Source organism: Agelaius phoeniceus, chromosome Z (assembly GCF_051311805.1).
Source record: "Agelaius phoeniceus isolate bAgePho1 chromosome Z, bAgePho1.hap1, whole genome shotgun sequence".
Classification (NCBI taxonomy): Eukaryota; Metazoa; Chordata; class Aves; order Passeriformes; family Icteridae; genus Agelaius; species Agelaius phoeniceus.
Window position 1 is genome coordinate 70,235,619 of NC_135303.1, and position 24,904 is coordinate 70,260,522.

At 41.3% G+C, this 24,904-nt stretch overlaps 2 protein-coding genes across 9 annotated transcripts in view; one reads left to right on the forward strand and one right to left on the reverse strand.

Annotated features, from left to right (window-relative positions):
* IQGAP2 (IQ motif containing GTPase activating protein 2) overlaps positions 1–24,904 on the forward strand; it is a 123,953-nt gene that overhangs the window by 79,369 nt on the left and 19,680 nt on the right. For 6 of the 8 annotated variants that reach the window (XM_077171411.1, XM_054651616.2, XM_077171412.1 and 3 more), the window contains 8 exons: positions 861–1,024; positions 1,564–1,724; positions 4,072–4,196; positions 6,240–6,403; positions 15,829–15,919; positions 19,890–20,051; positions 21,214–21,356; positions 22,281–22,451. In XM_077171411.1, the coding sequence (XP_077027526.1) occupies positions 861–1,024; positions 1,564–1,724; positions 4,072–4,196; positions 6,240–6,403; positions 15,829–15,919; positions 19,890–20,051; positions 21,214–21,356; positions 22,281–22,451 (1,181 nt within the window). The remainder of the gene's footprint in view (positions 1–860; positions 1,025–1,563; positions 1,725–4,071; positions 4,197–6,239; positions 6,404–15,828; positions 15,920–19,889; positions 20,052–21,213; positions 21,357–22,280; positions 22,452–24,904) is intronic. The other 2 variants (XM_077171416.1, XM_077171417.1) reach the window with 1 other exon arrangement.
* On the reverse strand, positions 7,900–14,189 carry F2RL2 (coagulation factor II thrombin receptor like 2). Its single transcript, XM_054651617.2, has 2 exons — positions 13,629–14,189; positions 7,900–11,914 (listed from the first exon to the last, which is right to left on the reverse strand). Exons 1-2 carry the CDS (start codon positions 13,684–13,686, stop codon positions 10,827–10,829), a joined length of 1,146 nt encoding a protein of 381 aa, XP_054507592.2. The 5' UTR covers positions 13,687–14,189; the 3' UTR covers positions 7,900–10,826.

The following is a 24,904-nucleotide window of genomic DNA, read 5'->3' on the forward strand; positions in this document are numbered from 1 at the left end:
GCAGCTGCCCAAGTGGGGAGTGTTTTTCAGCATTTTTCTGCTGGGCTTCAAACCCCTGATAAAGTCAGTCCAGCAAACAGCAAAACAGGCAAATTGTTGAGGTACTGAAAAGGTTTACACTCGTACCCTCACATTCCTTTATTTGCCTGTTTAATTTAAAATCTGAGCTGTAGCAAAGGGATTCATTTCTAGGTGGCAGTGCCTGTAAGGACTGATCTTCCACACTGGCAGAAAAGCAAACAGGTGTTGGTATGTAGAGGAAGCTCTAGAAACCATAGCATGTGGTTTTTCATCTGTTCAGCTACTAATTTTCTGGCAGAATATCCCACCCCTCTAATACATTTGGCTGATTTCCACCAGGCCTCCTGAAATGGATGCTAATAATGCTGTTGGTGCTTCAGGTACTGGCCTGTTTTAGCTAGCTCAATTCGAACCTGCCAAAGGAAGAGGTGAGAGAGGAAATGTGGTGCAGAAGGAAGGGAGCATTTGGGGTGAAGCAAAACTGAGATGCTGGAGCTGACATACACAGCAATAGCTGCTGCAAGCACACCCAGGAGGAGTTTGATCTTTCTCTGTGCCAGGGTGGAGTCAGCTCCTTGTTTTGTGTTAGAGGTGCAATAAGTAGTCTCTCATTTCTAAAAGTCCAGAAGTTTTAAAGTCCTCCAGTCCATTTTTTGCTTGATACCTTTGAACAGAGACAGTTTTTGCAACATTCAGCAGTCATATCATTTCAGAAAAATGTTTTTTTCTCTTATGACAGAAAATTATATTCTTTGAAATAACCTAGTTGTCATCTACATGGCATGAAGAGCAAACAGCATATGAAAATTAATAAGCTTTTTTTCCCTGCTGTTCTTTAGAACTTATAGCGGTTGACAATATCAATACAGCAATTCGTAACTGTGATCCTAGTAAAACACTGGTTGCACTGATGAAACCTGAGGCACAGCTGCCTGTTGTTCACTCATTTGCTGCTGCTGTCTATCAGACTGAGCTGTTCAACCTCCAACAACAGAATGCTGTGGTAAGAGTGAAAAACTTACAACCTGCTCGTTGATGTTGTGTAGCCAGACCATGAAAGAGCACAAACATAGCATGTTGTTGTGTAAAATCAGACATAATTCTCTTGCCATGGTGTTATGTATTGCATGAATCATTTTGGTTGAAAAGGCAATATTTAATTGCATAGTTTGTTTCTTGCCACACTTCAGTCTGGCTGAGCTCTTGTGTTGCAACAAATCAACTGACTTTTTTTAATTGTTGCATGCTCTTAATGAGGACTAACTCTGGTTTATATATTATGTAGAAAAGTAATCTCCTGTTATGAGTAGGATCAGAAGAGATGAGATTGTGGGGCAAAAGAAGGAAAGGGAGACTGGATGGAACATAGAAACCCACTGAGCTCCACCATTGCTGTTGTGTCAGTCTGGCATGTCTGTGACCAGGAAACTTTCCAGGCTTCTTAAATCAAACCCATCTCCTTGATGGTATCTAGAGTGTGTAACTCAAATCTGTTACACTGCTTATTTAGCTTCCTGACTGCAGTACATTATTGTCCTACAGAACTACCTGGCACATGATGAACTGTCTATTGCAGTAGAAATGTTGTCAGCTGTTGTGTTGCTAAACCAGACCTTGGAAAATAAGGACATCCTAATGATAAAAAATCATCTCAGAAACCCATGTCTTGGATTCAATAATCTGGAAGAGGAAAACTTGCAACGGTAAAGGTTCATTTTGTCTTGTCTGGATGAGACTTGGCAACTTCTGAAAAAAATAAGTAGGCTTTTTTTTTGGGTGGGCTGTCCTGTGTTGTGGCTGTGAAGTTGAAAGGGCTGCAAGATAAACATCTGTGGATTAAATTAATAAGGAAGAGTGTGACAATTGCTGTACTACAATTGCTGAATCTAAATATAAGCAATAACAGCCTTGAAGGCTGTAGACGTGTGAGTTGCAGGGAGAATATCTTCAGAAAGCAAACATGAAGATCTTACAAGGATTTTTGCAGACACTAAAATGTGAAACAACTGTAGCTGGAAACTGTTAATCACTAACCATTCTGCAATTCTGAAAGATGGTCTTTGGAACGAGATAGTGTTTAATGCCTCAGGGTCCAGGTGATCTCTTGAGCCATGGCCAAGCCCTTTTTTGCTTGCTGGATGAGTGAATAAAATGCTGTGGCATGCACCTGTGTTCAACATTACATGATAGCCTCCACTTGGCTGCCAGCTGCTTGCCCTGCCGCTTGCCTGACTTACCATAGGCGTGCTGTTACTGCAATTGCTCTCTTGTCTATCAATAAAAAATCAGGCAACACAAGAGACCTGTGCCCCCAGCATGCAAAGGAGAGCATGGAAATGTGGACCAGTTCCTGTCCCTTGGCACAGGTGGTGGAAGGCTCCACATGCTTCTGGAAGGCCTTAGTGGGCAAAAGGGACCACAGAAGCTGAAGATCTTCACTAGGCTGTCTGGGGACATGAATCTGAGAGCAGCCCTTGCTGGGTGTCTCAAAGACAGAAGGAAGGCAGTCAGATTACAAATAAGAGGCCAGTTTTGGTGAGAGAGAGAAGAATGACATAAAATGGAGCAAAACTACTCTGCTACTTTGCCTCTGCTGATGTGAGGTGATGCTTGTGAGCAAGAGAAGCAATGTTAGAAATATGCAGGAATGGCCCCAAAGTGTCCCAAGTGCAGCATTTCTGGCAATGTTACTGACCCAATCTTTAGATTACACTGTCAGGAAACACAGATGAAACAGGTAGGAATTAGCTGGACTTAACAACTAAATAAATTTTTATTATGCCATTATGTTAACCTGTGCTGCCAACCATATGTTGAATATCACAGGAAGCTTTGACTTGCACAGTACCAGAAGAGATAGAGTAGAACTAGAAAAATTTCATTGAGGAAGACGCTGTCCAATGGCTTTCTATCAGAAGAGATGGAGTTGTTTGGAATGTGTTTTCTGGAAGAGAGAATTCAGGGGAATGTCATAGGTCTCCAAAACTGTGAATGTTGTGAAGAAGGTTACTAGAATTAGTTACTAGAATCAGATTCTAGTAGCTCTAGTTGTTTGGGGATTTTTGAGAATTTAATGAAGTAAATATTGGATCTGTCAAATATAAAGTTTAATTGTTTTTTTAAAAAGCTGTCATCTCAAAAAACCCATAGTGGGGCTAATTCCTCAATAATTCATAAGATTTTAAAATAGAGCAGGTAAATTAACGGAGTGTAGACTTGTTTGCAACAATTAAAGTGATACACAGTCTCCAGCTCCAGAAATCCTTAGACACAGGCTACTAGATGCTGGAAAGACAAATCAGATTAGGAAATTATAAATCTCTCCTATTTTTTTTCTGCCAGGCATTCATTCCTCAGGCTTCTGATGGAAATAGAAGATATGTATTTTATCTGAGATACTGTAGTAGTTCTACGCTTGATTTGGGAATATGAAAATTATTTAACTTATATACATGTGAATTTGCACTACTGTGAAGTAGTGCAAATGTTGAGTACTGTGAAGCTCATCTGATCGCTGAGCTTTCTAGGAAGCGTAGACACAGGCTACAGAGTCTGTGCTTGGATGATCTTGAGCTGTGGGAAGAGGGGCATAATTTTTTTTTTAGTCCCTTGCCCATGGTTCATCATCTTCCTCATGGATGTAGCAGGAGATGCTACTACCTGACACTACTGACTGACATTCTGGTCTTTGAATTAGTGTCTAGAAGGCAACAGTAGCTTTCTAGAGCAAGAAGCTGACTAATTATCCCCACATCTATCTGTTGCACCACATAGGAAGTTGTATGTGTGTGTATGTACTGCCATCATGCCATATAACCAAGAAAAGTTCTCTGAATTACAGGGCCATTTCTTCAGATCCTGAAATGCATGTGTAGAACAGGCAGCTTGCATGTCTGTATAATTCCTGCCAAGAGCTGAGTTTGTCTGAAATTGAGTCATTGGAAAAAAAAAATACTAGTCACTAAATGATGGATGATACATCTGACTAATACTTTATGGCACTTTATCTTACATATGAAATACACTTATGTATTTTATATCTTCTTATAGTTATGCTGATACACTATTGTCTATTAAGTCAGAGGCTTCATCTCAAGGCCAAGATTATTTAAGCTGGAATGATATCCAGAACTGCATTGACATGGTTAATATGCAAATTCAAGAAGAAAATGAAAGTAAGTAATTCTTCCTCCACATTGCCCGCAGAGGTCATAGTCAGGTCTTTGGTATGTAAATTTATGAACTGAGTGGCCTCCTTCAGACACTCCTGAAAAGAGAAGAGCATTTAAAATTTTTGAAAGCCTGATGATCTTTGACTGTCCTTGAAATATTCCTGTTTGTTTCAGACAACTGAAGGATATCACAGGGTGCCTGCCTTCTGCAATGTTAAAAATGCTGTGGTTCTGCCTGCTTGGCAGTATCTTCCAGCCCTGGATGGTCTCACTTTGGGGATTTTGCAGTTGTGAGCAAAGAGCATATTGGGAGATAGGGGAGGAAATTACAAGCAGTGTTCCATTGAAAAGTGTATTTTAATGTGTAAATGATTCCAAGTGATTTTTTTCACAAAGGAGTCAGTAAGCAGTTAGACAATGCAAATATCTGTCTTGCTCTCCTTTTGGGTAACTTGATTTCCTGTCAGACAAGTAGCTTCTTATGCCCATGTGTTCTCAAGTGAATGGATTTAGAGTTTATTTTTGAAGTTGAAGGTAACTGTTTTGCCATAAGAGGGTGGTGTTATATTAAATGTGATAGCTGGTTATTTGGACCTCAAAAAAGCTAAAGCACCAAAATCTTCCACTGTAGTAGAAATTTGAGGCTATCAAGTTATGCCAAATTTGCTGGAGCAGGAAGAGGCAGCTTTCAGACTGCCTGCCATTTTGGAAGCAGTCTCAGTGCACTTTGAAAGCCTTTGTAAGACACAGGCTGCTCCTGCCCTTCCTGGACTGCCATTAGTGTCCTGCATGCGGCTGTTTCATACTGGTAAGGGAAATTTTATATTGCAGAATTTCTAAAACTGGCTGGATTATTGCTTCCTAAATCTAGTCCAGTGGTTGCCATGGATCCTCACGGCTTGTTTGCCCTGTGTCCTCCAACAAGGTTGGATGCTGAGCAGTTTGACTGGCAGAGTCACTTTTTTGTCTGAACCTCTGCACTTGTTAGGAGTTGGAACAGACCTTGCAGTAGCAGTGAAAGTCTTCAGTACCAAAATAGCTGCTCTTGCTCTCCGTGACACTGACCTCTGCCTGGGAATGTTTAGAGAGGGTAGATGGGCAGAGAGAAGAAGAAGGGAGCCTCTGTTTCTTTAAGCAAGTCCCATATCTGCAAAGTCCCTCTTTTGGACCACCTTGGAAAAATTGCTCGTTCCCCAAGCCTCATGATGACCTGGATCTGTGACCTCACCAGGTGGGTCTGGTGGGTCTAGAGACACTTGTTGAGGGACGATCTCCTGGGAGCAGGGATGTCATCCCTCACAGGTGATGGTGAAACCCTTGACTGATGCCTTTCTGTGATTCCCTTTAGGGAATACAAGCAGTGCATTTCAGTACTGTTTAGGGGCAGGAGGAAATGGATTTGAAATTGTTGGGCCCAGTCTGAAGAAAATGAGTTAAGGTTTTATTAAATACATTTGGCCTTACTTCCTGACTGAAGTGCTGAGTGCCACTGGCCAGCATTGTTAGGTTGGTTATTTCCAGAGAAATTACAAGAAATGAGGTTAAGTTGCTATGTAATGCTGTAGCTGGGAGTGCAGTTTATATGTATTTGTCCAAATCAGGGTTTCAACTAATGTGATCTGAAATCACTTGGAAATAAAAGTTTCATCACTGTGAGCCAATATGTTAAACATATAAATATGTGGCACCCAATTTTTTCTTAATCTTCATGTAGGTGCTTCTTCCCAGAAAATAGAAATATCTGTTTTCCCTTTTTTGCCAAGGATAATTTTGATTTTTAGGAAGAGTTTTATCCAAATATATCAATCACTGTGATAGGAAGGAAAGTTGTATAGCTTCAAATGAATATAAGAACAAAAATAATTTAAAATCAGCTGCTGTTGCTGCCTCTGCTTCTTGTTTCGTGATTTTTCTGTTCTTCATGTTACTGCTTTGTTTGTATGTGATATCCAAAAAGTTGCAACTTTCTTTGATTTTGTATGTGATATCCAAAAAGTTGCAACTTTCTTAGATAAGTGCATCTTTAATAACATTTCTATTTCACAGGAATCATTGCAATTGGACACATTAATGAAGCAGTTGACCAAGGAAATCCTGAGAAAACTCTAGAAGCCCTGCTGTTGCCCACAGCCAAACTGCAAGATGTGAGACCAGTAAATGCAAGGCATTATCAGGATGTTCTGCACCATGCCAAAGCACAAAAATGCAAGGTTAGAATTTTTACTGTTCTCTGTGAAAAGTGAAATGCCAATTCATTTCACTTGCTTCTGTGTCCCTGTCCTGGTCCCCTGATGTTTGCATTGTCTTTGCCCAGTGAGGTTGTAAATAAGTGAGTGATTACAAACTGGCACTAAGTAATTTTGCACTATAACTTATTCTAGCTGGCAAAATGGATTAATTCTCAATATATTAAAATTAAGACATTTTATGCATATGTCTTGCTACTGTTGTAATCTCATTTATTTTAATTCTACTAGGTTGCTGCAGCTATTACAAAATACAGGAAGCAGCAATTCTCAGTTAGGAATTTGTATAAGGATACAGTTACAAGACTGTGTCAGGCAGTATGGATGGAAAGTGAGGTTTTTGCCAGAAAGAAGTCACAACTGTGGTGTTATTTAACAAATCTTTGGGAAGTATTTTGAGGAGTCTCCTTTGTTTATGTTGTTTTATTATAGTGGAATTTTGTACATATTTCTTTTTCAGCTTTATCATGCAATAACAAGCTGATGGTCTTGCACATGCCTTCAGTTTAAACTTATTTCAGCTGGATGTTGCTATCTGCTTCCCCAAAAGCAGTGGCCTGGTTAGCATTACAGCTCAGGGAAGCATAAACAAAGATCAGCCTAGCAGTTTGCAGGATGTGACTGAAGGTTAGCTAAAGCTACTAGCACAGTACTTAAAATGCCCAGTGTCTGGAAAACACAATCAAAATTCACACAGTGTGTCCCTGAGGTAACATGGTAAGCTGGGGAAAGTCTACAAACTTTGGCTTGTAACGTGTCTTCCAGCATTTGTGTCACCTCACCTGGGGTACCTGCTGTGAAACCATGCTGTCAGAGCTTTTGAAAGGTGTTTGCACAAATCAATTTCTCACCAGGGTTCCCAGGTAAGGGCTGGTTTCACTGAGCCCTCAGTGCTGAAAAGCCTTCTCTCTCAGCATGTGTGCTGGGGAGGGTTTCGTGCATTCTGACCTCACCTGTCCTGGATGGGCTGGGGTCAGTGTTTGTGCACAGAGAGGGTGCTGGCTGCACAGTGCTGACCCAAAATATGCCATGTGCTTGCACAGGGAGCCAGGATGTCCCCAAGGCACAGACCTGCAGCCCACAGGACAAAGCAGTCCTACCCTGGCTCGCTCCTGCCAGCTGCCCCAGTGCTCCCCAGATGCAAACCTGATGCCTACTCCTGTCCTGGTGTGAATGTGCTCATAGGAAACAAATGAGTGTTTCCATATTTTGGAACAAAAATTGTATAATCTCTTTGAAGTCTTCTCATTATAAGATTTTTGATGTTCCTAGAGACTTCTACTGGCCTTTCTCTTCTGAGCTATTTTGGTTTTGCAATCTTTTGGCAAGTACTTAGAGCACCTTCTCTGTGAACAGGAGGGCTGCTCCTGTTTCAGAAGAGAACAAAGCACAGTGCTCCCAAAAGAAACACTTAGACGCATACTTACTCTTAACAAAGATCAATCATAGATATGGCCATTCTTTAGGTAAAAATATGATTTAGACTGACATTTCCTTAAAAAAAAATCCAAACACAATTGTAAAGGGAGTGCAATTTCTGAAGTCTGTCTATTTTCCACTTTTTCTGATCCCCTGTTTATAAAGCAGATCTCTCAGAATTTGTGTTTAGCATGTTTTAAGAGTGAGCTGTGATAAAAGGAAGTATTTGATTTACAAGGATGAGATAGGTCTCCCTATAAACTTCCTGCCCCAGCATCTGGAAAAACATATGTGTCAAACCTACTCACTTATTCTAAGCAGCTTGCTGTCACTTCCCCATAGCTGTGGTGATTTTTGACACTGTCTCCCACAGCACACTCCTGGACAAGCTGGCAGCCCATGGATTGGACAGGAGCACTCTGTGCTGGGTTAGGAACTGGCTGGATGGCCGGGCCCAGAGGGTGGAGGTGAACGGTGCCACATCCAGCTGGGGCCAGTCAGCAGTGGTGTCCCTCAGGGGTCTGTGCTGGGGCCAGTCCTCTTCAATATTTTTATTGATGACATGGATGAGGGTTTAGAGTCTTTCATTAGCAAATTTGCAGATGACACTAAGCTGGGAGCATGTGTTGATCTGTTAGAGGGACAGAGGGCTTTGCAGAGGGACTTGGAACAGTTGGATGGATGGGCAGAATCTAATGGGATGAAGTTCAATAAGTCCAAGTGCCGAGTCCTGCACTTTGGCCACAATAACCCCCTGCAGCATTATAGGCTGGGGATGGTGTGGCTGGACAGTGCTCAGGAGGAAAGGGACCTGGGCGTGCTGGTTGACAGTCAGCTGAGCATGAGCCAGCAGTGTGCCCAGGTGGCCAAGAAGGCCAAAGGCATCCTGGCCTGTGTCAGGAACAGTGTGGCCAGCAGGAGCAGGGAGGTCATTCATACTCGGCACTGGTGAGGCCACACCTTGAGTGCTGTGTCCAGTTCTGGGCCCTCAGTTCAGGAGGGACGGTGAGATGCTTGAGCCTGTCCAGAGGAGGCAACGAGGCTGGAGAGGGGCTGGGAACACAAACCCTGTGAGGAACGACTGAGGGAGCTGGGGTTGTTCAGCCTGGAGAAAAGGAGACTCAGAGGTGACCTTATCACTCTCTTCAGCTTCCTGAAGGGTGACTGTGGTGAGCTGGGGGTCGGTCTCTTTCTCCGGGCAACAACCGACAGAACAAGAGGACACAGTCTCAAGCTGCGCCAAGGGAGATACAGGCTAGAATTAAGGAGGAAGTTTTTCACAGAAAGAGTGGTCAAATACTGGAATCATCTACCCAGGGAGGTGGTGGAGTCACCATCCCACAATGTGTTTAAAAAAAGACTGGATGTAGCACTTGGTGCCATGATCTAGTTGAGGTGTTAGAACATGGGTTGGACTCAATGATCTTAAAGGTCTCTTCCAACCTAGAAATTCTGTGATTCTGTGATTTGGAGGAGTCTGCACCCAAATCTGCCAGAACACATTATCCTTATAATCTGAGGTCCTCATCTCAGATCTGACCTATTTGTTCCTTGCTTGAAACTGAAAACACAAACCTGGAACTCATTTGCCCTGTAAATCTTAAACCACAGCTTTTAACAGTTTTGAAAGCCTTTTCAAGGCAAATGTATTCAGGTCCCAGTGGAGAGAAATCCTGTCTTAAGGGAGCATATTGTGGATAGCTGGAAAGTTAAACAGATGGACCAAATTACTATTTTTGGTTGTAGCATTTTTTTGTGTGATAGGTACAGAGGTTTTAGTTGGGTTCACCTCATTTATATTTTCAACAGTTGTGTAATATTTGAATTATTTTAGAGTTATCTTTAAAGTTTGTTCTTGTGCATGTTGAAGGAATGGCAGGATTAAAATTAACTTAATTTAAGAACCAGAAGAAATAGAAAAAGGGGACCGTCACCAGGCTGCAAATTCCCTTGAGGCATTTTCTAGTGCAACTCAGTTTATTTAAGTAAAGTTTTTTTACAATACTATTATCAAAACTACATAAAACATTTTTATCCTCACTTACATGCTGCAGTTACAAATTCAAATGACATCACTGAGGGAATTTTTTAGGAACTTAGTATATAAGTAGGTTTTGAGTTTCTGTAAAGGTAAAAATTGACCCATTGTTTTACTAATAGTCAACAGTAACTAGCTGCAGTATTTGTAACACTGTAGGTATTTCCTGTGAGGATGTGGAAATAGAGAATACTACAAAATAGCTTCTCTGTTTTGCTTACCAAGCAAGAGTAATATATGCCTGGATTCACACTGATAAGGGTTAGCTCCCAGCAATCCCTGTGGGTTAGGGAAGTGCAGGTGCTGACGAAGTGGAAGAACAAGTCTCCAGTGCAGAGCTGGTTAAGCAGCCTCATGGGAGAGGTAGCCTTGGAAGAGTCAGGTTCTGCATCCACTGCTGTAGACTTATGTTTTGTGAACCTATGGGGACTCTGTATTTCCAACATCCTGGGCAGTACTTGCTCTTGATTGCTCCCTGGCATGTACCAAGTGCTTGTTCCCATTTTCACCAGGCCAAAAACTCGTTTTTGTAACACTGTTCCTGCAGTGATTGTTGGCTGAGAGCTAATTTCAAGTGTCATGAATTGCCCTAGAAGTGCTCATTGGGTGCTGACTCCTCTTCTGGTATTTAGAAGCTGGGGTGCCTGATACTCTGGCAGCTTCTCCATGGCCAGAAAGCGATCTCAGAAGGAAATGGAGGTGCAGAGCTGCTTCCCTGAATCTAGGTACCACAGTTGTTGCAACACATGTAATAAAGTTATAGAGCTGGAGAGTGTATTTTTGGAGATATTCCTTGTGTGGAAGGAAGTAAATTTAACTGAGATTGTGTTTTCTAACCCATTTTACTTGAAGTATAAATGTCACACCTGAGATTTGTTGCTGTCAGTGTTAGTACTGTACAAAACCATAATTCCAGTTATAGAAATAAATTCATTTTTCCCTGGATATTTTAACCATTGTCAGATAAATATTGGATTGACTTCTAATTTTTGACATCAGAAAATAAAGGAAAGGATCAAGACAGCTGTTTAGGCTGCTAAGACATAAAGCAATTAGATAAAAAGAATACAGCCTGTCCGTGTTGTAATAGTAATAGTTGATGTGATGGATAATAAGGATAATATTGCTTGGCACAAAGCAAATAGCAAAGATGGTAAGAATCAAAAGACTGACTTTGACATACCAGAACCATTCGTGAGTCTTGAGTGTTCGTATAATCGAGACATAGCAGAACACGATAGTTGCAAGCGGTATTAAAAACCCAAATACAGCCAAGGACCCGTAGTAGTAGAACTGGAAGGAAGACACAGTTTCACAGGCGCTGTGCACGTCGTGGCAGGTATAAATGTCCAGCTGCTTCACATAATAGCTTTGCTGCGTGATGGCGAGCGGGAGCATGTAGAGGAAGACGATGGCCCAGACGGCGGCGCAGGCTGCGATGGCGTAGGCGCGCTTCGGGAGGCTCTTGTAGGTGAATGGGTGGACGATGGCCAGGTAGCGGCTGACACTGATGCACGTGAGCAGCAGAATGGAGCAGTACATGTTGCCGTAAAACACCGCCATGGCCGCCCGACACATGGTCTCCCCAAATACCCAGTTGTTCCCGTTGATGTGGTAGGCTATTTTGAAGGGCAGTATGATGCAGAAGAGCAGGTCTGAAACAGCCAGGTTTGTGTAGAGGACGGCGGTGCACACGGAGCGGATCCTGAAGAGTAGCATCCACAGAATGATGGCGTTAGAAGGCACGCCCAATAACAGAGCACTGAGGTAGACAGCAGGTATTAGCTTGGTGCTCAGAGAGCTAGTGAGGTACTCCAGTGTGGTGTTGCTCACTTCTGTTAATGTGGAGTCATTTGACTTTTTTGAAGTGCATTTGTTTTCTCTGATATGGATGGTTGTTGTTTCCCCTTCTATAGCATAAGGGGGGATGTAATCATAGTCTCTCGCTGAAATTCCCCGAAAAGTTTTGATAAGAGACACTGTTTTAATTGCAGAGCCATTCTGTGAAAATTCTGAAGCTTAAAAATAAAACAAAGTGAAAATTGTTAAAAAGGACAAACTACTGTATTAACCATGTAACTCAGGAGCAGAGAAAGATAACCATCTCTACATGAAAAGCAATATAAGTTTAAAATATTTGGAGATATTCTCCTCTGCTTTTGGTGCTCAAGTGTACAGATATCAGTCTTCATTTATCATTTCACACCAAATCTTGAAAATTCATCATTAATGTAGTGTTAGCTGATCTTTCTGCATTTTGAGTGTTTTCAGTAATCTTTGGTGAAAAACATAAGAAACTTCTGTAATTCTTATGACCAGTGGAGGGTTTTTCCCAGTAGCAGGAATGTTGGTCATTCATCATATGAGCAGTCTTTGTTTAGGCTTGATCAAACACCATTACTATCCTTGTCACTTCATGTATGAAATGAATGACTGCAAAAGTTGCAAAAAGCACTCTCTAGCCTAAGACAAACTGAAACTTTCAAATTAGAAAACTGAAATTATCCTTGGTTTTTTTGGTCTCACATGTGAAATTGTTTTTCTTCAGCTTCTGCCTAGTGCAAACCAGATCTTCTCAGGTTCTCATACCTGAGCAAGGGCAATGTCCTAAGAATTGAAAACAAATGGTTGGGCAGGTATTAGGTGTAATTTACTGGGGAGTGAATAAAACTTTTCAAGCAGCAGGAAAATTATCTCTGAGTAAATATTGTCAGCATGCGGGCAAAAACAGTAATACTATTTTATTAACACCTGTTCCTCAGTCTTTAGCTGACAAATTTGTAGGGACATTGACATCTTCACATGAAGCCCAAATGTGTTCAAAATGCTTTTTAAAGCCATGTGTTGTAAAATAGATTTTGCGCAGTAAACAACTGTGTAATTATTTGTGTCACTTAAGTTTTCTTAGCTGCATTTAATGCAAGAATACTTATTGTAAAGCCTTCAGCATGCACCATGAAACTGGAATTCAGAAGCAAACTGAAATATGGGTGAAAATCTTTGAACCTTTTTTTACCTTTCCATATTTGAATAAAATAAAGATAATAGTTTTATTATTGTTCACTGTCAGATTTACAGTAGAATGTTTTAAAATAAGAATTAGCAGACTGCATAATTTTTAGTAGTTTTTTTTGATGGTTACTCCAGAGAGCTGGTTGTAATCACTCATTAAAAGTCATACATGTGCCTGCATTGTCTGGTGTGTGTGTGTAGATGGATAGATAAAGGTATAAATACATATATATATGTATATTATATGTATGTGTGTGTATATATATATTTATGTATACCAGCTTTTCAAAATGAGCTTGGTTGGAAAACAGTTTTAATTCTAGGAAGGTTTATTATTTGATCATTTCCTTTAGTTATTTTTATCACAATAGTCATCTGAGCATTTCCTTCTAATAACACCATCTATAAAGTTGCAAAACAAGACACTGCAGGTTTAAAATTATTGTATCGTTACAAAAATACTAGATAAAAGATGTGTCTTCAGTAAGTGCAGAAAGTGCCCTTAAAAAATTCTTTACAGAAAATGACTGGCAGAGGTAAGGTGTCACTGAAGTGAAAGAATAAAAATCTGCTTTAAAGGAGACATCCTGGAACAGTTTTTCGTAATTGGTACATGCATGTACAACTAATTTCATGTTCACAGCTGGTAGAGCAACAGCATTATCAAAAAGTCCATGTTATTGACTAAAAGATGCAATAGATACAGAAAGGAGGACTCACCTGTAGTGCAAAGACTGGAGGTAAAAGAGAGCAGTCCAGTGAAAAACAGTATCTTCATTGTAGTGTGTGAAATCCAGCCAGCTGAACAATGGTGCTGTGCTAGTTCATCTCAAGAGATGTTTTGTGGGGGCTTTTTTCCCCTGTGTAAGGGATTAAGGAATGATTGATCTGTCCTCCAGAAGCATCCTGTAAGCATGAGGTTTATGGTAAGGAACTAATTTGTTCTTTGTCTACTTCAGCAAGAGGGTGTGACGTATCCAAATATGCACACATGACTCAGTTTCAGCCTCAGCCCAACACAGAGATAAAATTGCTTTACAGCAGCATTTTAACTCCTAATTTACCACAAGCCTGAAGCTAATATGGAGGGTTCTACTGACATATGTGCATACAGATATTTGGAGTAAAAACATGTTTTTTGGAAAAATCAGGGGATGTGTTTAGTAAATCCTCAAGGGTCTCATTCAGAGACCAAAATGTCATGTGGCTGAACTCTGTACTCCAGAGAAAAGCTGGGCTTGCAGAAGAGTGTGATGAACTCAGTTTAGCAAAAGGCAAAGGTGGAAAGAAGCCACACATACAAAAATGCCTTAGGAAAACTGCCTTCTGCTTTGCCTTTTGCCTCCCTGCCCACTGTTAGCTGTCTGGCTCCTTCAATCCACCTACTTCCTCTCTTCAGACAATTTCCACCCCTCCACAGACTGCAGCCTCTAAAACCTTTCCCCTATTTTCACTCGCAGCTTTGTTGATCCCTTCCTTTTACTCTGACTGGCTTCCCCGCCCCGCCCACCCGCCCCCGTCTTTTTTCCCTTCAATGCCAAATAGCGACAGCTTGTTTCAGCAAGCAAAATTAGCCCAAGCCTTGGTCAAGCGTCCAGGCTAGTTGTGAGGCTCAGCATAAGTTGTACTTGTCTCTGGAGCAGTATTTGTTTCTGTTCTTGTATTTAATGTGTAAAAGCTGGGTACCAGATTAGGAACTCTCAATGCTTTTCTCAAAATTCAGTGGCAGTTTGGGAATTTATTAAACATTCTCTCAAGTGCTAACTCTCATTTGGTAGAAAAATAAGCAGTATGTGTCCACTGTCCTGTGATTGTCTGACACCACTTCATGTTATTTATGTATTCTGCTACCTTGTTTACACATATGATGCAAGCTGAAGAGCATGTCTTCAGTGGTTTTTTACCCTGTTTTCTCTTTGTAGCTTCTGTGGATATCAGATTTATTAGATCTTTGGTCTGAGGTTCAGCGCTTAACCAGGGATACTTATTGCAAAGCTGCTTCTTTGTCCACACTGTTTTAGTTTGAATGTGTTTCTAGCTGGTTTTCTTCCCTGAAATATTTGTGTGTATATTTTCCTAGATGTCTCTTAATTGATACATTCCAGCTTCTCTCATCATTAGTCTGTTATAGGTCTGACACTCCTACTTCCTCTTTAGCATGAATTTCCCACCAACCCTACTGGATTAGATTTTAAATATCACTTTAACCCTGTTTTATCTGCTGAAGTGCTGGTATCACCAGTGAACCTAGGCAGTAGGGCTGGTTAGTGGGGATGTTGATCCCACTCTACTATCCCACTCTACACCTCCTATTTTACATTGGGTTTAATGTCATGCACTTTAGACCTGAAAGAAGAGGAGTACCTATTCTCCTGCTTAGTTATAGAAATGCTTGCATGAGCTAAGTCATCATTACTAAAGCTGAGCTGTCTTTCTATGAGACTATTCACTGCTATTTTCTAATATAACATGTATTTAGATATACACAAGGATCCTTTCCAAATAAGGGATTTTGAAAGAAAGCCAACTTCCTGCAGCCTTCTGCTATTCTCTCCTACTATCACAGTGCTTCCTGGTAATGTGTGATTTTATGTGACTCAGACTACTTTGCCTACATATTGTGGAAATAAAAATGTTTCAATTTTTATTGATCTTTAGTAGAATGAATTCTATGCCAGCAGTATTAGCAAATTCTGTTTTTCTAGACATCAAAACTTTCAGAGATTTGTATCTGAATAGGATTGTTTTCCAGTCAGTAAATAGAATATGAATGTGTTTCATTGATGACTTTAAACAGTCAAATCCTTTTTTGTGTTCTACAGCTTTGCAAAGCAGAGATTGTATATTGCAGCTGTATCCCAGTATTGAGAGAACTCTTATTATTCAGTTTTTTCAAGGCTTTTTACTGTCCTTTTCCCAGGAATCTCAAGATGAATCAGCACTTCTGTGGCTGGATGAAATACAAAGAGGAATCAATGACAGCAATAACAACATAAAAGAAGCAGCAGCCTGTAAGCATTAACCTGCATCTCCACTGCTCTTGTTTTTCTTGGTCTTGGGAAAATGAAATTGGTAATTTTTGTTTTCCACTGTGCAAGGAAGGTGCAAGCCTTTAAATACATGAAAAGAAATTAGTGCGTGTTCTTTGTCATACTAAAACTGAGATGACTTAAAACTACAGGAGTGGTGTTAGTCCTATCCCATCTAAAGTGGTAATCTTTAAGGTGTGGCTAATAATTCAACAGATTTGGTTATACAGGTTTTCATCATGACCAATCTTTCTAATGTCACTGTATCTTCATGTAACTCCTGAAATATATGAATGAGAACAGATATGCTGTTCAGGAGCTTGTTTTGCTGTATTTAAAATGAAAATCTTTATGCATATTTTAAGGGAAAATTTTTATGTTTACAACTTTGCTTATTCATATTTCTTTCTGTTGTCTTTTATGGATTGCTGACAAACAAAAATCAGGAACATATTAACTTTTAAAGCAGTGTACAAGGAATGCTAGCTCTTTTTGAAAAGTATATGGTCTTCCAATCTGTAAGGAAGAGGAAATCTGTAGGAAAAATGTTGAGGCTTAATCTGTCAGAATGCTGTGTACCGAATGCACTCAACACCTTTTGTCAAAGCTTTGATTGAATATAATAATTATAGAAAAAAATATTCATGATACATAATAAACTTTGGCAAGCAATGTAGAAGCAAGCGCCGCTGGGTTTATGGGGCAGGTTGGAGAGCACGGTGATGTGCCTGCCTGTTCCAGGCCAGGCCAGCACAGCACAGACAAGGCAGTGGGTGTTGGTCAGCCTTCTGCTTCCCTTGGCTGTGCGTGAGTCAGTGTTGCTTTCTGTTGCACCTTTGGAGCTTGTGAATGCAAGTGCTGGAGTCGGTGCATTCCTGCAGTGCCGTGCTCAGCCATCCCCTGTGCCGTGAGCCCACAGGCATGCCAGGAGTTACTGCTTGGGAAGGGGTGGATGGAAGAGAACGCAGATGGACACCACAAATAGCTATCCCTGCTACAGGAACGTTGCATTTTGTGTTACTATAACTTTAGAAATTATTTAAACAACTAATATCTTCACATAACAAGGCATATACACTGAAGACAGGTGAAGTATTTTTGTAGGTCACATATCCATAGAAAGCACTGGGCTTGTGTTTTCTGAGACGGGGTCAGATACACACACATTGTCTCAACCAAGCTTTTGTATTGAGGGAGGAGGGAGTGCTGATACCTTCTTTTGTGGAAAAACCTGCTTCCCATGAATGCCACCCAGAGCCGTGAGGAAACATGAGCACATAGAAGAGAAGGAAACACGTAGCTTCTAAACAGATTTGAGTTAAACCTAAAGAGCAACTTAAAAATTGCCTCATTAGTGTTCACTGGAGTAAAAGCATTAAGAATATGTATCATAAGCACCCTGCAGAAATTAAGACAGCATAATTCATACAGCAATACCATACAGTGTTGCTAATGGTAAATCACTGGTCCATCCACTACCTAGTTGTTGTACTAAAATCTTTTCTTTTAATCTGTGTTGGTAGTAAATGCCCAGCTTTTCACAATCAACGATGCTCAGTGGAACTGTTTTAACATTTCACTTTTAGGAAAAAAACCCTAATTTTGTGTATTCTGCCCTGTGAGTTGAAAAGAAGCACTGTCAGCACAGGGCATTCATTCTTAAAGAGCTCTTAAGTTTTGCAACTAAAACCTGAGATTTAACCTTTCCCCACGGCACAGAACCTGATACTTCCTATAACCAACACATCCTGTCTCAGGAAGTTTGCATGTTGTGTTCACGTAGTCTAAACATGAAGTTCAGCTTGATCACCACTTGGAAAGGAACTTTTATTTGATCTATCACTCAGGCACTATTTTTGAAAGGCAAACAACTCCAAAACTTTCACAAGGTAGTCAAAGATGTATTTTTCAGTTTAAAAAGTGGTTTTGAGATTCCTGCAGTAATGGCAATAAAATCAACAGTAAAATAAGAGAAGATACTGGCAGTGGTACTGAAACAGTCTTGATCACTTCCAAACTAACTTTTATGCCTTATATAAATACTAAATGGTACAATACTAAAATTTTGAAAGGCTTTTACAGTCATCCCTGTCAGTTAAGGACTTCTTCTACCTTTATTTAGGAAGAAATGTTCAGTAAGTGCTGGTGCACTTCCTAACTTCTTGTGGTGCTTGCTCTGTGTTTTGCATCACCTTGCTTCACTTCTTTAATGAGTTCAACCATTGTACTTCTTATCTAAGTGGAGGACAAAAAGAGATCAGCCAAATATCAGCTATATAGCCTTCAGGAGTAGATTTGAACACTGACTTCAGTCTTGCACAGGAAGAGTCTGTCAAAGCAGGAAGTCTGTGTGTCCTGAGAGAGTCCAAGTTATAGGAAAAAGCTGATCTTTGGCCTTGTTGAGAGTTCAGGCTTATCACACCAGACAACTGTGGCTTTGTATATCACAGCTGTTTAAAAGGGAGGATGGGTGTGGAAAAAAGCCCTTTGCAGTGTTGATCTGGTACTGGCATCCTAACTGCTAGAGAAGCAGACTGGAGCTGACAGTTTTCTGGCAGTTGGGGATGGCTAACCCCCAGTTATCTTATGATTTTTCAGGGTCCAAATGGCCTTTCTCTAGAGTAAGAGCCACAGTATTAATTGCTAGCACTTGAAAGGAATAATTTCTGCTGAGTTTTTTTCCCTGATAAATACTTTTCTTACCTTTTTCTTCAAAAATACAAACATAATTAACTAAAGGATGGGGAAAAGCCAGATGGCAGTGAATCTACATAAATGCATCTTAGCTTGTGTTTTCTTTTGTCTTTGTAAAAATATCTTCCAGCACTCTTAACTGCATGATGAAAAGGAGGAAGGAAAGCATTCAAATACTGCTGAACAGAGTTGATGAGGCATATGGGACTGTGTATGAGCCTGGGGCCAGCAGCAGCCAGCTGTAATGTGTAGCTTCCCAGTTTTTTCTGCTTCCTCGCTGCTGAGGCCCAATGCCTGGATATCACAGTGCCACAGCAATGGTAGAAAGACATTTCCAGTACATGTGTGTGCTGGGCAGAGGTCTGTTCCAAAGCACAGAATGGATGTTCTAGCCCTATTCAATTGTTCCTCTGTGCATGGATCTTGAATTTAGATGTGAAGGAACACCTTTAAAAACCAGAGCAGTGATTTCTAAAGCAGCCTAAACATCTAGTGGGTAAGGTACTTTTGAAGTGGCGTGTGCTTCCACACATATGCTGCCAGGTGTTGTGGAATCTGTTCCCTCAGTGATGGTGGGATCTGAGCAAGGAAGCCCTGAATTAAAGTATGGGTAATGCCACATGACATCAAAGTCTGCACATCCTTCACAGCATCACCTCTCAGGGTGCTTTTATATGCCCTGAAAGCAAAAGCTGCATCTCTGGCAAATTTGAGGCCGTGAATTAGCTTTCAACAAGTTCCTGAGGAGGTGAGGTTGCTTCACGATGCTGACTATGCTGCTGCAAGAATTTACTCAAGGCAACCAGTTTTAATTCCCATTTTGTACAGTAGAAGTGAATGTTAACATTTACAGCCTGTAACCAAATTACTTCATGTATCTCTAGAAGGCTGCAGGTGATCAGCAGATGACGGCCTGTCTGTTAGGGCAGGCTGAGTGTGTGGCTACCTGCCATCCTCAACCCCTGCCCTGCTGTCACCTGGTATGTCCCATGATGGGGAGCAGCTATGCCCTCAGACAGCTCTCAGTTCTGCTGGGGCTGCATCCAAGCCTGGGTGGAGCAGACACTTTCTATCTAAGACACTTGTCCTAACAAGCATGAAGGAAGATGTAAATGAGTAAAGCACTGAATTGCTGTGTATGCCATGCTGTCTGTGTGTGCCAGTGTTAGAAGTCTATTTTCAAAGTTTCTGGAGGCTACAGTTAGGGGTACATAGAGTATAAGACACTTAATTTTTCTCTGTTATTATTTGACCCTAGTGGCTGTTGGAATATCAATGATTAACAAGAGCTTGGAGAATGGTGATTCACAGCCAATCCTGATGATACTACAGTCAAGGTTTGGACTACGAGTCATTCCTGAATGTGCTGAAGCCTACTTCTGGAAGCTCTCTGAAGCCAAGAACATGAAAACTACAGAAGGTAAAGAACTTCCTAAACAGGACAGTTCCACATGTTCATATCACTGAGGCAACCAGAAAGCTAGAACAGGAGGTATCTGTGAATTGAGGGAGACAGCTGCTGCTTTAAAGTCTTTTGACAAATGTTATACTTTTCCAAGTGCATTTTACGTGACATTGTACTGTTGTGCACATAATGCAGACCACAGTACCTGCTGAGAAGTAAGTCTAGTGACTTCTAGAGTCTAGCAGAGGCTTCATAGAATCTCAAACCTTCCTCTGAGTGAATTTATGGCAACTCCTCTGTGACTGTCAATAGATTAGTCCATTCTCTCAGAAAACTATTGCTCGCTGACAATTTTTTTCATATTAGCAGATGCAGAGATGCACGCATCAGTCTTACAGATTGCTGTCAAAGATCAAGCCAGCATCTGACAGTGTTCACAGCCCAATTATGGTCCCTGTGCATTGCCAGAGCAGCAGTTACCAGCAAAAGCTGGGGCTAGAATCTGTTCTTAGCAGATGATGGGATGTTTTGTCAGAGCTGACAACAGCCAAGGTTAGCTAATGGTTACAAAAAAAATTACTGTCAGTGTAGCACCCGTTCTTACAGTAGATGGGCATGTTTCACTTTGCAACATGAATATTTTTAAGGCCTTACTAGTTTTATCTTGGGGCCTTTTGTCCATGAGGAAATGAGGTTTTTCCTGCCTGTCAGGATGCAGACTGGTTTACCAAAGCAATAAGTAAGAAAATGATGTGGATATAGGAAATGTCGTGTGTGAGCTAAGAGTCAGTAAGTCCAGAATTTGGGCAGAAGACAAGAAAAATATTTTTTATAAACACAGTCTGTTTCACTTATGAGAGATTACGTAAGACAGAGGACACACTGTTTCAGGAGCACTAACTTGACATGTTAGGGTTTGGAGAGGGTAGCAGTGGATCTGTACCAACCTTATAGATGTTTTATTAATCTTATCACCAGTTTGCTCTAGAGGAATGACTCTCATCCACCTAGCAGGGTATTCTCAAAATCCTTACTACAAAAAGGCCCAAGATATACAGAGATTTTGCGTGTCAAAGGGGTTCACAGCAAGTACAGGAAGGGGAAATGAGTAGGGAGAGCTGTAATTTATCAGTGAAACAGGACACAAATGTATACTAACGGTATGAACTGCTTTTAGGTTCTAGTGAAAGTCCATGGATTAAACTTTTAATGAAAGCCATGTATGATTACTATTACAATGTGGAAACTGAAGAGGGTACCTGTGTTGCCCCCAAAGGAGTTGTACCAAAAACTTCATGGTTAACTGGTGAAGAAATCCAGGTAGGTGGCTAAAACATTGGTTTTTATTGCAAAGGCAACATAAACATTTGAGAAAGCGTGAGACATGAAATTATCAAGAGGCTGTGGGGGGTCAAACTGAAGGTCACTTTATCAGTATCTGCTTCTGACAAGAGCAGCAACTTAAGTCTAAGCAGACAGTGATAGGCAGCACAGTCTCCTGTCTAGTGTCTGACAATGATTTAGGGATTTCCTTACTGGAAGTTACAGCATTTCTTTTAATGACCATCAGCAGACAACAATGGAGTAAAGTCTGATTGCTTCCATATCCTTTTATAGGACTTTGCATTGGCCTATAACAAATAATTTTATGATGTATTTGTGAGCAGGTGGAACCACCATTTTCTGTTTAAATCTAATCCTCTGACAGCATTCATGTATCTCCAGATTCAAGAGGATGAGTGTGCTATTTTAGCTCCCTTACTGTAGAGGTTTTGCACGAGTGTGAAATAGAACAAAGCAGATCACACAAGCCTCTGAGTAATTTGTTCTTCTATATTTTGATGCAGCTCACCTAAGTTACAGGCTTACTCCTCTACACAAAGAGCTTGAGTCAGTGTAAGTCCTTCTGAAACAGAGAGCTTGCTGCTTCAGTTAGTACTTCTAGATGTCTGAGCTGTACAAGACACTTGTGTTAGGAAAGCAGAACCCTGCTAATGTATAAAAGAATACCCTCTTAAAATTGCATACCCTTTTGAATAACTGAAGCCTGTAAGCTGTTCAGTTACCTGTCATGTAGGGTTCAGCAGTAACCCCACAGATCTTTCTTCTTACTGATTAAAATGTAAGGGTAAATCAGAGGGACTTGGATAGGATGAACATGAACTGCGGAGGTGGAGAGAACATAGTACAAATTCCAGGACAGTTTTGTCTTTTAAATGACCTTTTTCCATAATCTCTTAACAGAACATTGCTGGGCAAGTTACAGCAGATTACAATCGAGAGCAGCTGTGGCTTGCCAATGAAAATCTGATTGTTGGGCTGCAAGCCCGAGCAAGGGGATTCTTAGTCAGAAAAAACTTTCAGGAGAGAAAAGCCTATCTTCAAAACCAGGAACCATCTGCCATCAAAATACAGGTACTGTTCTAGAACAAGAAGGTAATGTGACTTGGGCTGCTTTTTGCATATAACAGGTGACATGACTGGTTACTACCACTGATAAAATTCTCAAACAGATCTATCTCCCTGTTTCCAGCAGCAGCAATTTAAACTTCTACATCTGTAGAAGTGTGTGAAAGCACAAGTTTATGTTCTTTCACACAGCAAATGTCCAATTTTAAAAGAATCTATTGTATCCACCTCCAGTGAAAGTTACTTGGGAAAAGCTCATTAATGCACAGCCCTGGCTTTGTTCTGGCATGCTCAGATTTTTTTGTGGTGTGCCTAACTATGCACAGTACAACACCAGAAGGTATTTGTTAAGTATCGAAGCAAAAATTCCTTGGCAAAGCATGACATAAGAAATACATTCCTTACTAGACTATCCCTAGTTGGAAGTGGTTAGTTTCTGCTCCATGAAGTCATAACTGGACAGGGAGTGGCAGCAGTCCTGGTGTTCTTTGGCAGTATTTCTTGGATGTTTCCGGTTTGCTGAACTCTAAAAGGAAATGTTCTGCTGAGGGTGCAAACACTGACAGAGACATGCACACTGGTTTTAGATGGTGAAATATACAGCTCCCATTAGGACCAATTTGTTCCACCACCCACTCACCAAAAAAAAAAAAAAAAAAAAAAAGGAAAAATACACAAGAGAATTTTTTTTTAATCTACAGTAACTATGTTTAACAATTCATTATGACAAATATCTTTACCTCTAGTGGTTGTTATTGGGATTGACTTTTCATTTTCCGGCATGGTGTCTGAGCCCAGTAAAGAATTGTACTTTGAGAAATTCAAAGTCTGTGCGAATAAGTTCAAAATATGGAGAAATATAGGTAAATAAAGTTGTTCTCTGTTTTCTTTCTATTTGCATTAAAGTAAAAAAGACTTGTGGAAAGACAACAAATAGAGAACAAGGCTGGTGTCACTGGCTGATAGAGATGACAGGCAAAAGCAGCAGTAAAAGTATCTGATATCCGTGTCATTGGATTCCTTGACAAGTGTTTGTTTCTGAGCTAGCAAACAGAGTAAGCTGAAGGAATTAACTTGGAAAAGAGACCAGGGCAAGAGCAATGTGGGTCCAGATAGGTAAGGGACAATTTCTGGATGCAACAGAGTGACAAAATGGGGAGGGCTGGTAGAGACCACAGCAGGTCATCTGGTCCAAACTCACTTTTCAAGCAGGGTTATGCTGGAGCACATGGCACAGGCTTTTATCCACATGGTTCTGGAATATCTCCAAAGTCTCTGCAACTTCTCTGGTCAATCTGTTGCAGTACATGGCCACCTGTAAAGAAGTTCTTCCCCCATACTCAGGTGGAACTTATTGTGCATCAGTGTCTGCCCATTGCCTCCTGTCCCTTTTGCTCAGCACTACTGAGAAGAGCCTGATCCACCCTCTTGATACTCTCCCTTCAGATAATTACTGACATTGATGAGGTGCCCTCTCGGTCATCTCTTCTTAAGGCTAAACAGGCCCAGCTCCCTCTGCCTTTCCTTGTAAGGGAGATGTTCTAGACCCCACATCATGTTTTTAGACTCCACTGAACCCACTCCAGCAGCTCCATGTCTCTGCTGTCCTGAGGAGCCCAGAACTGGACACAGCACTCCAGGTGAGGCCTCACCAGGGCTGAGTACAGGGGCAGGATCACCTTCCATGACCTGCTGGCAATGCTCTTCCCAATGGCCCCCAGGATACCATTGGCCTTCTTGGCCACCAGGACACGCTGCTGGCTCATGGAAGCTTCTTGTCCACCAGGACCCCCAGGTCCTTCTCCACAGAGATGCTCCCCAGCAGGGCAGCCCCAGCCTGTGCTGGTGCCTGGGGCTGTTCCTCCCTAGGTGCAGGACCCTGCACTTGCCCTTGCTGAATTTCAGATGGTTCTTTGTCCATCTTTCCAACCTGCTGATGTCCTTCTGAAGGGCTGCACAGCACTCCAGGGTATCAGCCACTCTGCCCAGCTTTGTGTCCTTTGCTGAGGAGGCATCTGCCCCTTCATCCAAGTTATGGATGAATAAATTGAACAGTACAGCATTGAACACCACTAGGGGTGACACTAGAGGGACACCACTAGGGACAGGCTCCAACTAGACCCAGTGACACTGATTGTAACCCTCTGACTCTGTTGTTCAGCCAGTCCTTGATCCACCTCACTGCCCACTCATCCAGCCCACATTCCTGAGTTTGTCTATGAGGATATTGTTAGGAGACAGTCTTGAAATCCCTACTGACATCAAGTAGACAATATCCACCGCTCTCCCCTTACCCTTTCACAATTAATTTACAAACCCATGGTGACTATTCCTGATCATCATATTGTTATCCACGTGGACAGAGATGGTCCCAGATTGAGGCACTCCATTGCTATTCCAGGGATGGGAGATGAGGCTAAGTAATGGCAAGAGCTGCAAGTCACTTGTGGGATGAAGCC

Bases quoted from the DNA above. Each gene is read 5' to 3' on its own strand.
- F2RL2 (XM_054651617.2), bottom strand. From the start codon at position 13,686: ATGAAGATACTGTTTTTCACTGGACTGCTCTCTTTTACCTCCAGTCTT. The intron at 11,915-13,628 runs GTGAGTCCTCCT...TTTATTTTTAAG, and splicing joins CTCCAGTCTTTGCACTACAG to CTTCAGAATTTTCACAGAAT.